We start from the raw sequence: 14,584 nt of genomic DNA on the forward strand, positions 1-14,584 counted from the left end.
TCAGATATGATTATTCATATAAATAAATTTGAGATAATTCATCTGTTTCTGAAGGACAGTTTATTGTCTATTGTTCTTTGTTGGTCACTAGTTGCCCAAAGGTCTCCAAGCGATTTAGAACACCTTTCCAAACAATCATAGATATATCATTAAAGAATATATAAGACCCATATCACCCATCAATTATGTATTTATGCACATACAGACAAACAGCCCCCCCCCAAATCACATAGCTTTGGATAGAAAGGAGAACTGCGCTTCTTGTGGCTTCTCTCATTCCATCCAATGTGGCCAAACATTACAAGGAGGAAAGGCGTTTCAAATGACATGAAGCCTTTCATGCTTGGCCTGTAAGGAGTGCAAATTTTAAGAGAAGGATGAAGTAACCCATTTGTTCTCAGCAAAACATTGCCTGCTCTTCCTTTGCCGTTTCTCCAATTCATCACGCAGGGTTACATTCCAAGCTGTAGTGTAGGTAACCTGCAGAAGTTCTCTCCCCCCCCCATTGAGTTTTCATTCCTCATAGGACCATTTTTCTAAAACAGAACGCAAAATGCTGAGGGAGTCTCACTCTCTGTCAGATTAGGAAGTAAGGCTTCTTCTTTCTCTTGTGAATTTCTTTCAGCCCCTAACAGGTAACCAGGGAGAAGGAAACAAAAGGTGTGAGAAAAACAATCAGGAACATTATAATTTAGATCCAATTTGTTAGCCATCCTAGAGGTAGCCCCATTTTTGTCTGCTGCCGCACAGGAGTGCAGTAATTCACATGGGTAATGATAGTTGACTCATTTCCCCCCCTCCCCAATTCAGTTCAACTCTCATTTCTGAAAGGGAATGTGCCATGTTTCTGCATCTAGGTAAACAATAATAGAGAATGCCAGAACAAAGCGACAACAGTTCGAAGAGGTAGGGGAAATCAGCAAAAATCCCATTCTCTTCCTTTTTTATTATTATTTTTTAAAAATGTGCATTTTCCACAGGTTTTTTACATTCATCATTCACTTCCCCCCCCCTCCAAAATTGGGAGTTAAACATGAGTATGGTAACCAATACTAATCCCACAGCTTCTGTGCATTGGGTGAACATTGTAACAAACCTGTCGCATCTTCTCTATGCTCTGCATCCCTGGCTGTAAGAGAATCTTCAGCATACTTCATTATTACAACGTTCTTGCCATGATGGCTTTCCAAAGTGTCCTCTTCAACAACAAAAAAAGAGAAAAGGGCTAGTATTGTGTAAATTCTATGCAAATTAACACACCACCTCATAATATACACTCTCCGGCATCAGTAGTAGTATTTATTAAAAAGTCTATCCAAGGGAGCCCAGGGCAGCAAACAACAAAGCACCAAAACAAACAGCTAAATATGAAATAAAAACTTAATTAAAGCATCAAAAGTGCACCAGCTTGGAAATTCCAGCATCCAACATATTGAGGCAGAATTATTATCACTGCATTTAAAAACAACAACTGCAATGCCTGTTTCTCTGAAATTTTGTTAGTTTTTACTTGGGTTTATCTGAATTTGAGCTGAGGATTGCATTTTTGTATCTCACCAGCCAAAGCACATGCACAAGATTAATCCCTTATGGAAAAGACAAGTAAGAATCTTGTGCGTTCAAAAAGCTAATTGTAAGGTGACGTGAGCTTTTGACTGGAGTCGATATTTCACATCCATGGTGGCCTTGAAACTCGGTCGATTCATTTACAAATACAGTGGTACCTCTACTTACGAATTTAATGCATTCCGAACGCACATTCGTAAGTCAAAAAAAATTGTAAGTCGAATCCCATAGGAATGCATTGGGAGAAAAAATTCGTAAGTTGAAGCAACCCTATCTAAAAATTCGTAAGTAGAAAAAATCCTATCTAAACCACATCCAAGATGGCGGACGGAGCTCCATTCGTAAGTAGAAACATTCATAAGAAGAGTTATTCGTAAGTAGAGGTACCACTGTAGAAGCAGTTTCACACAGCAAGGCTCAAAAATAAAGTGTAGGAAAAAACAATGCTTGATTTCATAAGAACTAGGCCTGGCCATGGAACCTAAATCCAAGAATATAGAGATAAATACATCAACCTCTTAGCGTAGATACATCACACAATGTAGATTGTGGCAGAGCGGTTTCATTTTGGAACTGACACCTTACATGATACTATAAATATTAAACAACAGTAAGAATTTCTCTGTCCCTCGACAGACTCACACCATTGCCTTTGCCATTACCAGATGTCTCTTTCAGCCGTCCCATTATTTCATTCTCCGTGGCATGGAGGTTTTTCCTCAGAAAATGTGTTGTCATTTTCCCTTTGCCTTTGACCTGTATTTCTCCCCTTTCCACCATCTCAAACACTTGGTGTGATAATGCTCTGTTGAGTACAAGAAGCACAGCAAATGGGCTCACAATTCATCCATTGCCCCAAATCCTCAGGTGTCCAACACCTCTGTCTCTCATGATACTGCCCGCTACCCCACCCCATTCTATGCCGCCAAATTCTACCCTCTAAGGTTGTGTACACCCTATACCTTTTAAGCACATTGAGAATGTGTCTCCCCCCCCTTCAAGGAATTCTAGGCCCTGTATTTGACCCTTCGCCGAGCTACAGTTCCCAGCAACTCTGAACAAACTGCAGCGCTCAGAATTCTTTGAGGGAAAGAATGTGCTTTAAAGGTATAGGGTTTTCACAGCCCTAACAGAAATTACAGTGGGACTTGCAACAAGTGTTGCCATGAGGAATCACTCGGAGGTCTAACCAGCCATGTCCTCTCCCAAAGCCCACCATTCTATCTTATCTCACACTTGTTTTCCACTTCCCCCACCCACGTCCGTCAGCATTCCTTGTCCCCGTGAGCATTCTCAGCCCTCTCTGGCTGTTTATGTGGTGCGTGCCTGCCCCCCCCCACTTTACAGTCGTTCCCCCAAACTGTTGGTTGTGCTTCTGCAAACTCTGGCATTCCCTCAAGCCTGCTGATATTTCCCTTTTCTGTGTGGATAGTGCTATTTTGGCTAGATAAGGATCCACTGCCAGAAAATGTAGCTCTTGATTTACAGCAGGCTTTGGGAATGTTTGGCCCTCCAGATGTTGCTGAACTACAACTCCCATCAGCCCCAGCAAGCACGGCCAATGGTGGGAGTTGTAATTGAGCAACATCTGGAGGACCAAAGGTTTCCCACACCTGATATATAGAGTGGACAATTGAAATATGAGAAAGGCAGTAGTACCCATCAGTAGGCCATCCACTTTGCCCTACAAAAGTTCTCACTGCCTACCCCTGAAGATAATTTGATAATTGATGTGGAGCATGTTAGTGGTCCTAAGGACAGCACAGATCCCACAAAATGTCTGAGATATGATAGCCCTGGTAACGCCAATGTAGAAAAGACAGAAGAGGTGAATTTCCCTTGTGTTGCGATTGATTTGCAGGTTCTTACCTGAACGTTGTTGGGCTCAGATGGATTTTGTCTGGAAGTCCATGGCTTTCCATCCTAGAAGCTGTGTTGACTGTATCGCCAAACAAGCAGTACCTGGGCATTTTCTCCCCAACCACTCCAGCCAAAACTGGACCAGTGTGCACCCCAATTCTAATCTACTGGCATAAACACAACAAAGAAAAATATGTTCTCTATTACAACTCTAAAAGAAATAATTGATTGTTCTTCATTCAACCTCTTGGATTTGTTGCAGTATAGCATTACATTTAGCAAGGCCACCATTCAAAAATACTTCCTGCACCACAGCAAACTAGTAGGCTTCTTACTGACCGCAGCATGATGAGCAATAGCTCAGCAATGGAAGAACCAGACTGAAATACCCAGGAACATATGGGAAAATAATATATGGGATTCTTCTTCTTCTTCTTTGGCGATCACTCGTAGCTGAGTAAGATTGTCTTCCATGAACACGGTTTTAACAGTGAGTCCATAATGGGATACAGCAATGTCCGAGTGTCTCACCAGACACAGGAGGGCAGTTAAAGGCATAACTAATAGTGACACCTTCCAACAGTGCTATTTCCCTATAAAAAGAGGTTCTGGAACTCACCATGAACACATCTTATAAAGACAATGGCAGCCACCTGAGAGGTGCCAGAACTGAGTTCCAGAGTTGGAAGAAATCTGGGAGGTCATCCCGTCCAACTGCCTTGCCAACTGCAGGAATTCAGTGGGAGTTACTTTTGAGTAGGCATCCATAGGATCATGCAATTGAACTTGAGATGAAATGTACCTGTATAGGCTTATCTGTGAGTGGGTTCATCACTTCCCTTGCAGCAATTCTCATGCCCAGGGCAAAATTAGCCACCCTTTCAGCATGACTGCTGACAGGCACTGGGATCCCTCCTACAACCATGTAGGCGTCTCCTATTGTTTCCACCTGTAAGGCAATAAAGAGACATATTGTAGGGATGGGAAGACAGAAAACTCAACACGTCAACATGTGCCATGACTGCTCCCCACTTTTCTGTCCCATGCAGAGAGATGTCCTTCCTATATTTCACCTATAGCTCAGGGGCTGCTCTCATGAGGGTCCACAGCCAGTTGCCCCAATAGCAAGGCTTATCAATAAGCACACATTTCCTCAGCTTCAGATGAGATTTCTGCATTGCAGGGGTTTGAACTGGATGACCCTTGGGGTCTCTTGCAACTCTATGATTCTATGTGGGCAATGTTGGATGGAGACATTAATCTGTCCCAGATAGTTAACATAATACATTATCACCACTACCACAATTAAAGGGTTGCACTAGTGCAGTTTATCCTCTAGGACCACTGGTCCTGTTGGCTAGGGATGATGGAAGTTGTAGTCCCAAAACATCTGGAGGGCTGAGTTTGCCTATTCCTGCTCTAGGTAGCAGGGGAAATCATTTACAGGAAAAAAAGGAGGCAAGAATACTGGCATTCTGCAGAGGGAAATGATATGAAGGAAAAGCTGGTCTGGAAAGGCTTGACAATTTAATGTTTTTGACAAGGTAATAGTCTTCAGTTTTCATTCTCATCCATGTGTCCATCATTCTAAAACATTTTTTCATAGCAATAGCGCTTAATACAACCAGCTATAAGCAACAAGATGAGCAGGAAAGGCATAATAAGTGATGCAAATGTGTGTAAATTGCAGGACCGCTTACTTTATAAACACCGTGGACACTAGTTAGCCGATCAAACCTTGAGTACATGGAATTAAGCATGTTCACTATCTGAATAGGTTCACAGGCAGAGCAGATGTTTGTGAAGGTCACGACATCACTGAAAAGTATTGTGCAGCAACTAAAATCTCCTAGGGAATAATTAAAAGAAGAATTGCTATTTTGGAAAATCTGTTTTGTTTATTTTAAGCCACAAAAACGAGACACCATTCTGTTTGTAAGGCCAATGCAGTTGACAGTGCCATTTGCTTCGGCCCTTCTGTTGGTAGAGATGAAAAACCAATCCCCACATGCAGGGCCAGCCCAAGATATTTTGCCGCTCAAGACAAAGCAGAAAATGGCACCCTACTGCTGCTGCCTCCACTGCCACGCGCACGCACACACTACTGCTGCTGCCTGAGGTGACTGGAAACTCCTGTGGCAGAAGAGAGAAAAGTAGAGCAGAGAGGAGCAGGCAGTAGTGGCCCCACTCTTCCCAGGCGGTGGCTGTGGGTGACAAGTTCAGGAGGCAATGAGTTGTGTGCTCCTTAGGGGCCCAGATTGGCTGTTCCTCTAGGCCAGGCATGTCAAACCTGCGGCCCTCCAGATGTTTTGGACTACAATTCCCATCTTCCCCAACCACTGGTCCTGCTAGCTAGGGATCATGGGAGTTGTAGGCCAAAACATCTGGAGGGCCGCAGGTTTGACATGCCTGCTCTAGGCTCTCTCCAGATGACCGCCTGAGGCAACTGTCTCACTGAAGCTAGCAGCTGCCGGAATGACATGGGGCTGGCAACCTGGTGCCCATGGTCACCATGGTGCCCATGAAGGCTTCCAGTGGTACCCTTGGCTGGTGCCCCAAACTCTAAGTGTTCATTATATTTCAAGGAAGTCTCTAGCCCTCCTAGAAGGGATGTTCAGGGGCAAAACATGCAAAGACTTTCTAAGTGAAATGATAGTGGTATGGTCACCCTGAATATTCCCACTGGTACTGAGGAATATTCCTTCTTATCATTAGACAGCAACACCATTGGTACGTGTATGATCTCCTTCATTAGGTCCAGTAGGACATAGCTGACTTCCCATGGTAAGAATAAGCCAGTCAGGGGTCGCTGTCTTTTTAATTTTGTGCTATGCTACATGCCCAATGGCAGCCATTTTGTGCTATGCCACACCCCCTCCAAGGCCGCCATTTTGTGACTTGCGTCTCCAGCACCCGCTCAAAATTCAAAATGATCCCACTATTCAAAAAAAGCTTGGCAACCCCAGACCGACTTTCATCTTGTGGAAGGTCCTTATGTTTCAAGGTGGACTTAGACTAGTGTTACATTTTGTTGGACCAATGGGTTTGTCAGTGAAGGCAGCAAACCTTTGCACGTGGTCCCAGACACTTTTAAGCAGGATGCATTCAGACAGAACTTTCCAGTTCTCAAAATCTGCTTGTAATGTAAAAAATATGCAAAGAAAGAATAACATATCCTCTGAATCCTTTTGTGTTGAGGTGAATCTCTTACAGTAGATGGCAATACTTCTGACATACTTTAAACAGCAAGCTATAACCCCATATTCCAGCTGAAACTACTCAGGCTCATCATACCGTAATATATTTATGAGACATACACCCCACTCTAATTTTGAGTTCCCAGCAGAACTCGGGGAACCAACCAAAGCCAAACCTGCAAAATCAGCAATGTTACAGTAGCAGCCAGTTCCCCCCAGACTATCTGCTGAATCCCCTCTGCCTTGCTTTATTAGAATTTCCCAGTTGAAATTGGTTAGCTGCCCAGTCTTTCAAAACATTACAGTGATATCCTCGCTGCCACAAAGAGCATTGAAGGACAATAAAAAGCATTTACCTGCTTCCACCTTTTTGCCCTCCTTAAGCTGATTGGCCACGTGTTTTGGCAACATGGCATACAGCAAAGCTTCCGATTTCTTCTTTTCCGCTTCCAGGTTTTTGGAGAGAATCCTTAGCTCTTCCTTCTTCCTCTCTAGCTGGTTAGATAGCTCTATCTCTGCCAGCCGTTGCTGGTTGAAGAGGATGAGGTCCCTTGTTGTGTCGTGCTGGGCAATGTCAGAGAGGTGCATCCGTTGCTCTTCCAATTCCTCCAAACTGCGCAGCTTGGGGGAGCACAAGTACATCATGCACTGCATGGAATCCATCCAGATCATTTGTCCTTTCCGTTAAAAAATGAAAGAAGTTACAGAATGATATTCCGATGTGTTTAAACCTACTGATTAACCTGAATCTTACCTGTAACACCACCACAAACCTATTGTACATCTTGAACCCCCCCCCCCAAATCTTGCAAATGCTTCGTCACCACATCATAACAGAGGTTTAGAACTTGGGTCCAGAATTTTGAATTATTTTGTGAGGCACCGAAAGAGTTGAGGGAGAAGGAATGGCTCGTAAGGGAGAGGTGGGCAACATTTTTTAATTGGCATTTTCCATATTAGTAAAATATGTAAATGCAACACACAGATTTATAGCAGAGGTGTACCGTATATTGTACACCCCAACTGTAGATCTGTTTACTTGTTTTATTTTGTCTTGCATGCAAGCAGTTATGGTGGTATTCCATTTGCTAAGGAAAGCCTCTGTATGATTTATGAGTAAGTTTCATAGGATCAGGAGACACCAGGCTATATTCTCTTTGCTCCTGAGTATTAAATGCTGGTTTCTTGTGCAACTACCACTCAGAATGATTGGAAATTAGATCTTAATTGTTCAGATTAACTGTTTACAGGTCCAAATTACGACAATATATGAATCTGGCGCTTAGTGTGGTTGCATCTACATATTCTGGTGCCGTCTTCATTTTCTTTTTTTGTGCCTATTGAAGACCTTTGTTTCTCAGCCAGCCTTTTAAGCTTAAGCCTTTAAGCCTTTAAAAATAATTCTATATTTAAAAGCAATTTAAAAATCAATGAAGAAACAGCCTGGCATAAATAATTATACCAGTCTGTTTCTGCATTGATTTTTAAATTGCTTTTAAATACAGAATTATTTTTAATTGTGTGTATGTGTGTGTGTATAATTACTGTGAAATTACTTCAAGACACTTACGGGAAGCAATCCATCGATGGAATCACATAGATAAACTAACTTCTAGAAATGTGAGAGTCTTCCAAAGCCTTCCAACTATTTTTATATGAAGCTGCAGGTGACCATCTCTCAAGTTTCCTTGCCACCACAGTGCTAGCATGAGGGCCCTTAGCATTCAGATGTCTGCAAAGTGCAACTTTGTTTGATACCTCTGAGCTTTAGCATGGGCCGTCTCGCCCATAATTTAGGTAGCGCATCTCTTCGTATCTTGAGAACAAACTGGCTGTTGATAAACTTCCGTATGCTAAAGATTGTGAATGTAACTTGTGGGTGAACAATAGAGAAATACTCATCTAATCTGGTTCCATAGATCTGCAAGCCTGGTACAAATTTCTGAATGTTCACACCAGCCTGCTTGATCTTCAGCTGAGGAGCAGATAGAAAGGTAGCATAATTTCATGACTAAAAGGAAAGACTTTTCAAACTCTCTTGAGAACCAACAACAACAAAAACTTCATCTATGATCCTACTTAAATTATTTTTTAAACTAAAAAAAAACCTTTTGTCAACATACATTCATAATTTTAAAACTTTGTATACACTTCAACCAAATATACTCTTAGATCATCTCAGCAAGCATTCAGTCTAATGGCTAACTTACTGTTTCATCAAACACAATGTGGAAAGGAAACGCACAACAGAAAGTTCTCTCCTCGACCCAAAGTCTCTCAGGAAAAAATGGCTCCAAGGTACGAATAAGGTCCTCTATGAAACAGAGAGTGATAGACAACACACAGAGTGAATTTACAAAGAGAGAATCTTTTCTTGAATTTCCACATTTCGCCTGCATATAGTAATTTGATCATTCTCCATTGATATATCCTTTCCTTTGCTGGGCCAACACTTGGAAAAAGTCTTGTTACACAATTGAGATATCAATTCCTGCCTTAGTTATCCCCCTTTGTAGTGGGATAATGCTTCACCATTTTAGGGGGATAATGCACGATAGGGGGATAATGCACGATAATGCCCAGCATCTATTTCTGGTTTGGAAGGCACAAGTAGCTGTTCAGAACCCGCAGCCCCTCTATACCTTGGTATTCATTATTCTTGAGGTTGTGAAGCTCTACTCTCTGGATAATAAAGAATTTGGTTGAAACAGTTCCACACAGTTTCTTACATATTTACAATCTGATTTTTTTGGCATCAAAATTTGGAGAACGACACAAGATTTGGTGTGTGTAGTCAGAAGGGGTGGGTATCTCTGTCTATGAAATAAAATCCCAGCCTTTCACTAACCTGAACTTAAGGGTGGATCAGTGAAATTGAGAAGCAGCAAGGCATCACATTCCAATTATTTCAATCTATTATATCCTTAACTTATATGCAGAATTCATCATGCAAAAGGCTGGACTGGATGAATCCCAAGCCAGAATTAAGATTGCCGGAAGAAATATCAACAACCTCAGATATGCTGATGACACAACCTTGATGGCAGAAAGTGAGGAGGAATTAAAGAACCTTTTAGTGAGGGTGAAAGAGGAGAGCACAAAATATGGTCTGAAGCTCAACATCAAAAAAACTAAGATAATGGCCACTGGTCCCATTACCTCCTGGCAAATAGAAGGGGAAGAAATGGAGGCAGTGAGAGATTTTACTTTCTTGGGTTCCATGATCACTGCAGATGGTGACAGCCGTCACGAAATTGGAAGATGCCAGCTTCTTGGGAGAAAAGCAATGACAAACCTAGACAGCATCTTAAAAAGCAGAGACATCACCTTGCCGACAAAGGTCCGTATAGCTAAAGCTATGGTTTTCCCAGTAGTGATGTATGGAAGTGAGAGATGGACCATAAAGAAGGCTGATCACTGAAGAATTGATGCTTTTGAATTATGGTGCTGGAGGAGACTCTTGAGAGTCCCATGGACTGCGAGAAGATCAAACCTATCCATTCTGAAAGAAATCAGCTCTGAGTGCTCCCTGGAAGGACAGATCGTGAAGCTGAGGCTCCAATACTTTGGCCACCTCATGAGAAGAGAAGACTCCCTGGAAAAGACCCTGATGTTGGGAAAGATTGAGGGCACTAGGAGAAGGGGACGACAGAGGATGAGATGGTTGGACAGTGTTCTCGAAACTACGAACATGAGTTTGACCAAACTGCAGGAGGCAGTGCAAGACAGGAGTGCCTGGCGTGCTCTGGTCCATGGGGTCACGAAGAGTTGGACACGACTAAACGACTAAACAACAACAATTATATCCTTCTGTAAGGATACTTACATCCAAGGACAGCCTCTAATTTATGCTGATGAGGTCCATCTTTCATTTCAATAATCATGATGAAGTTAAAAAGGATCTAATATACCTCTCCTAAATTTCACAATGTGCCTCACAATGTCCCAGTGAGATTTCTTTTCTAGTTGGTGCAACACAGGTCCTTCCCTCGCTTTCTGGAAAGCTGCATCCAGTCTCTAAATAGAACATTGGTAGAAAAATGGTACATTGTGGTAATTAAGATTAACCAAATCATGTTTGTATTCTATAGCCATTTACACAGAGCAATCTCATGGTTGCCGTAGAAGGTATAAAGCACAATAATTAAATCTGTATATATCAGTTTTGCTGCACACATTTATTACAATATCTTAGAGACCTGCAAGGCTGCTCCCCCTCTCTAAGCCATGAATGTTTCTGCTAACTCAAAACTACCCCCCTCCCACTTTTGACAGGACCAATTTCGTCACCTTTTCATCCTCTCGACAGTCTCCACCTGCAGAGGCTATTTTTTCTTTGACCCCATTCTTTGCTTCTTTCTCATTCTGAGAAAGAAAAAACACCACGTGTTCTTTCTTCCCGGTGCGCTCCTCTTCTACATCTTGATGAAGAATTTTCAGCGTCACTTCGCTGTCAAAGAAATCTCTTGACACAGCTTCAAGGATTCCTATGTAAGAAAGAATAATCGTTTGAGTTTCAGGTCACGTCACAAGTCAAGGGTAGTTGCTCCTTGCTGTCCTCCACAGGCAGCGAAGAGGTTCAGGCAGGGGAAAGCCAGGATTTATGAGGCAAAATTCCTGGCAATGTCCCCCAGTGGGGTCTGGGGAGCTCACTGCATCCTGCTGTGCCACGCAAGCCCGTGTCTACCAACTTGAAAGGCAGAGCAGGTGCGACCTGGGAGTGTGTCGCTGCCATGGATGAGCCTCTACATCAGGCATGATTTGTGGTTGGCTCCTCCATAATTCAGACAATTGGCATTAATCAAGAGGCGCTCCTGGACCATACTCCCTTGTTCAAACATGCCCAGACTTCCCTCTCCTCTAGCAGTTAGGGTTGAAGCATTCTGGCTTTTTAGGTGAAATTATCTTCATGAAGACTGCAGTCAGGGAGGGCAACCCTGTTGAACAATGTGGGGTAGGTCATAAGGACTGCTGGGGGAAGGAGGAATTGCCCCCAAATAGGAAATAGGTAGTTCACTAGTGCAAACATACGGTATTGTCTACCCTCTATGGAAGGTATCCAGAGTAAAACCTGACAAGGAACAAGATATTGTAGCATACCTGGGACAATATGATAAAGGCCTTTTCTGTCGGAGTAATAGTGGAGCAACAACATCCCATCGGTTCTTTCTACTCGGAATGATGGTGCATTCATTTCCTAAGTAGAAAAACTCTTGCTTTATTTTCTTGGGGGGGGGGAACCCTACACACAATAGTTATGCTGAACATTCTTAAAAGATGCATTCCTAACATCCTTGGGACAAGAGCGTCTGAGACAATTCTGTTAAAGCAGGTGAGGGGGGGGGGATTTCTCCAAACAAGGACCATATTCCTTCCCCAGACAAGCTTTCAGAGGCAAAATGCTCATGGGGAGTTCAGTTGTAATGCTTAACCACAGTTAAATGTTACGTCACATACTTCTCCCTTTACTGTACAGTACTTTCCTTCTCTTGTGTGGTCAAGAGGATGAATGAACAAGGATTCAGTTTTGCTTTTACTGCTACTACTACTACTAATTTATTATTTATACCCTGCCCATCTGGCTGAGCTTCCCCAGCCACTCTGGGGGGCTCCCAACACAATATGAAAAACACGATAAAACATCAAACTTTAAAAACTTCCCTAAATAGGGCTGCCATCAGGTGTCTTCTAAAAGTAAGATAGTTGTTTATTTCCTTGACATCTGATGGGAAGGCGTTCCACAGGGCGGGTGCCACTACCGAGAGGGCCCTCGGCCTGGTTCCCTATAACCTCACTTCTTGCAGTGAGGGAACCACCAGAAGGCCCTCAGCGCTGGACCTCACTGTCCGGGTTGAACAATTATTGTATTGTAATTCTTGCAATGTCATTGTAGATTTCCCAATCGTAGTACTAAGCTGAGAAGTGGACTTTCAACTTATCCAACTGCCCCAGTAGAGAACAGTGCTGTATCACATCATCCCAGAGAGAATGAACAGCTTAAACTTTTCCTCTCACCTCAGCATTGTGATAGGGAAAAGAAGCCCTCAGTTTTGCCAGGGATTGGCAGGCCGGGTCCAGGTCACAGAATCACCCCCCCCTTTCTATTTTTTTATTTTTTTATTTTCTTAAAAGGGGTGTTTCAGAATTGTTTCTACACAGCAAAGGAGGTACCTGGTAGGACAAGGAAAGATAGCTATGAAGGGCGTCAAGGTTCTCAATAAACTCCATCAAATTTCCTCCTAGGGTCCGTAGCATTCTATCGTATCCAGACATCTTGCAGAAACTGAAAAAGTATTCCCCGAAAAGTTTGAGCACTGCCTCTTCTGACACCTCTGAGTGGAAATAAATGAGATGAACAAATAATTACAGGGTTGGAAAAATCGCTCTTAGGCACTGAGGATGAGCAAAATTCAGCCATTGCACCTTCTCAAAAGATCACAAGCTTGGCAAGCGTCCTAGTCTGAATGCAGAGACCGCTCAACTGCTCAGAAAGATCTCTTCTCCTCTTGTCAGGAAACATACGATCGACCCTACCCTCTCCAATAGTGCTACCCCTTGTTTGGGGATGTGAGGAGAGTGTGTGGCATAACACTAATATTGCATTTGGCAGAGGACAGGAAGGAGAGAGACATACACAGTATACCTTTTCCCATGAAGAGGACTTGCCTGTCCCCCCCCCCAACACAACACCCTAGCATTTGTTAATGCCCCCAGTATCATATGGCTTTCTTCACAAAAATTTCTCCGTTCAGAGAAATGTGTACAGTTCTCACAAGGCAGTGGGCTGGATAGAGGAGATGTCAATAGCAAGGCTAGTTCTTTCATTTCAGTAGGAGCTCCATTTAACTGTTTTGGTGGGCAAAAAGTGCAGCTGATGAGGGAACTGGATGGTTAACTAAGGCAGGGGTGGGGAAACCAGCAGCCCTCAATATGTTGTGGGACTACAACTTCAGCCAGCTCCAGACAGCTAGCCCAACGATCAGGGATGAAAGCAACTTCTGGAGGGCCACAGATTCCATACCCCTGAATGGGAAGGATGCCCCATAGCCTTCAGCTGGAGTCAAGGCAGAGACACCATGCTCCACTGATGAAGCTGACAGGCCCACTTTAAATAAGTCCAATGGGATTTACTTCCAGGGCACTCATACCCATTTGCCTAGAAAGAAGTGCAATTTGCAATCGAATTTAAGTTGTACCCTATACATACTTTCCTAGGACTAAGTCCAATGGAACATAATGCAACTTACTTCTGAGTAAACATTCCTTGGATTGTGTTGCATGCTTTACTAGTTTATCAGTATTTTATTTATTCATTGATAGCGTTTCTATCCCTCCCTTCCTTCCCAAAGAACCCAGGGCTGCAGCAAACATGTTCAGAACTGGGTCGCACAATTCTTTGTCCCTAAACTCAGCTTATTCCATAAGATAAAACAATGTAAACCAAGTAATGCAGTTAAACATAACATTGAGGTTAATTAAAAGCAAGAAAGAGAATTTTAAAAGGGCAAAATTAAAAGAATGCAAAGATAATAAATGAAACCAGGGCATGTTTCAGAACTTAGTGTTTTGCAGGTTTCTTGGACCAGCTTCATTGTGACAGCATCATCATACACTGTGTATGTCATAAAGGTGTCTTCAATCCCAGTTCTTGTCCTGTAAAAGTGTCAAAACTAGGATCAGCATCTGAATATAAAACGAAACAGAGAGCACGATTTATCGTGCGATGTGTACAATCTACTTCAAAATATATCAATGTAAAACTTTTCAGGAAGACTACAATGTTACTTGCATAATTTTCTTAAAACCATTTTAAACGTACACAAAATGATTTGGACAGAGTTTTTTTTTTTTAACCCAGTAAATCATTCTTCAAGTGCTAACAAACCCACGGTTGGCAGGCACCTTCTTAAAAATAGGAATTTCCCCTTCTCTCTCAAACCAGAGAGAATGCCTCTTTTGAG

At 42.6% G+C, this 14,584-nt stretch overlaps 1 protein-coding gene across 1 annotated transcript; it reads right to left on the minus strand.

The window, feature by feature from the left end:
• On the minus strand, positions 1-13,757 carry LOC118082448 (guanylate cyclase soluble subunit beta-2-like). The gene is made up of 11 exons (XM_060272266.1): positions 12,795-13,757; positions 11,724-11,820; positions 10,879-11,110; positions 8,834-9,029; positions 8,382-8,598; positions 6,980-7,300; positions 5,127-5,275; positions 4,229-4,375; positions 3,436-3,590; positions 2,229-2,371; positions 1-1,198 (listed from the first exon to the last, which is right to left on the minus strand). Exons 1-11 carry the CDS (start codon positions 12,894-12,896, stop codon positions 1,053-1,055), a joined length of 1,905 nt encoding a protein of 634 aa, XP_060128249.1. The 5' UTR covers positions 12,897-13,757; the 3' UTR covers positions 1-1,052.
• Positions 13,758-14,584: the final 827 nt, after the last annotated feature.

Source organism: Zootoca vivipara, chromosome 3 (genome assembly GCF_963506605.1).
Source record: "Zootoca vivipara chromosome 3, rZooViv1.1, whole genome shotgun sequence".
In the NCBI taxonomy this organism is placed as follows: domain Eukaryota; kingdom Metazoa; phylum Chordata; class Lepidosauria; order Squamata; family Lacertidae; genus Zootoca; species Zootoca vivipara.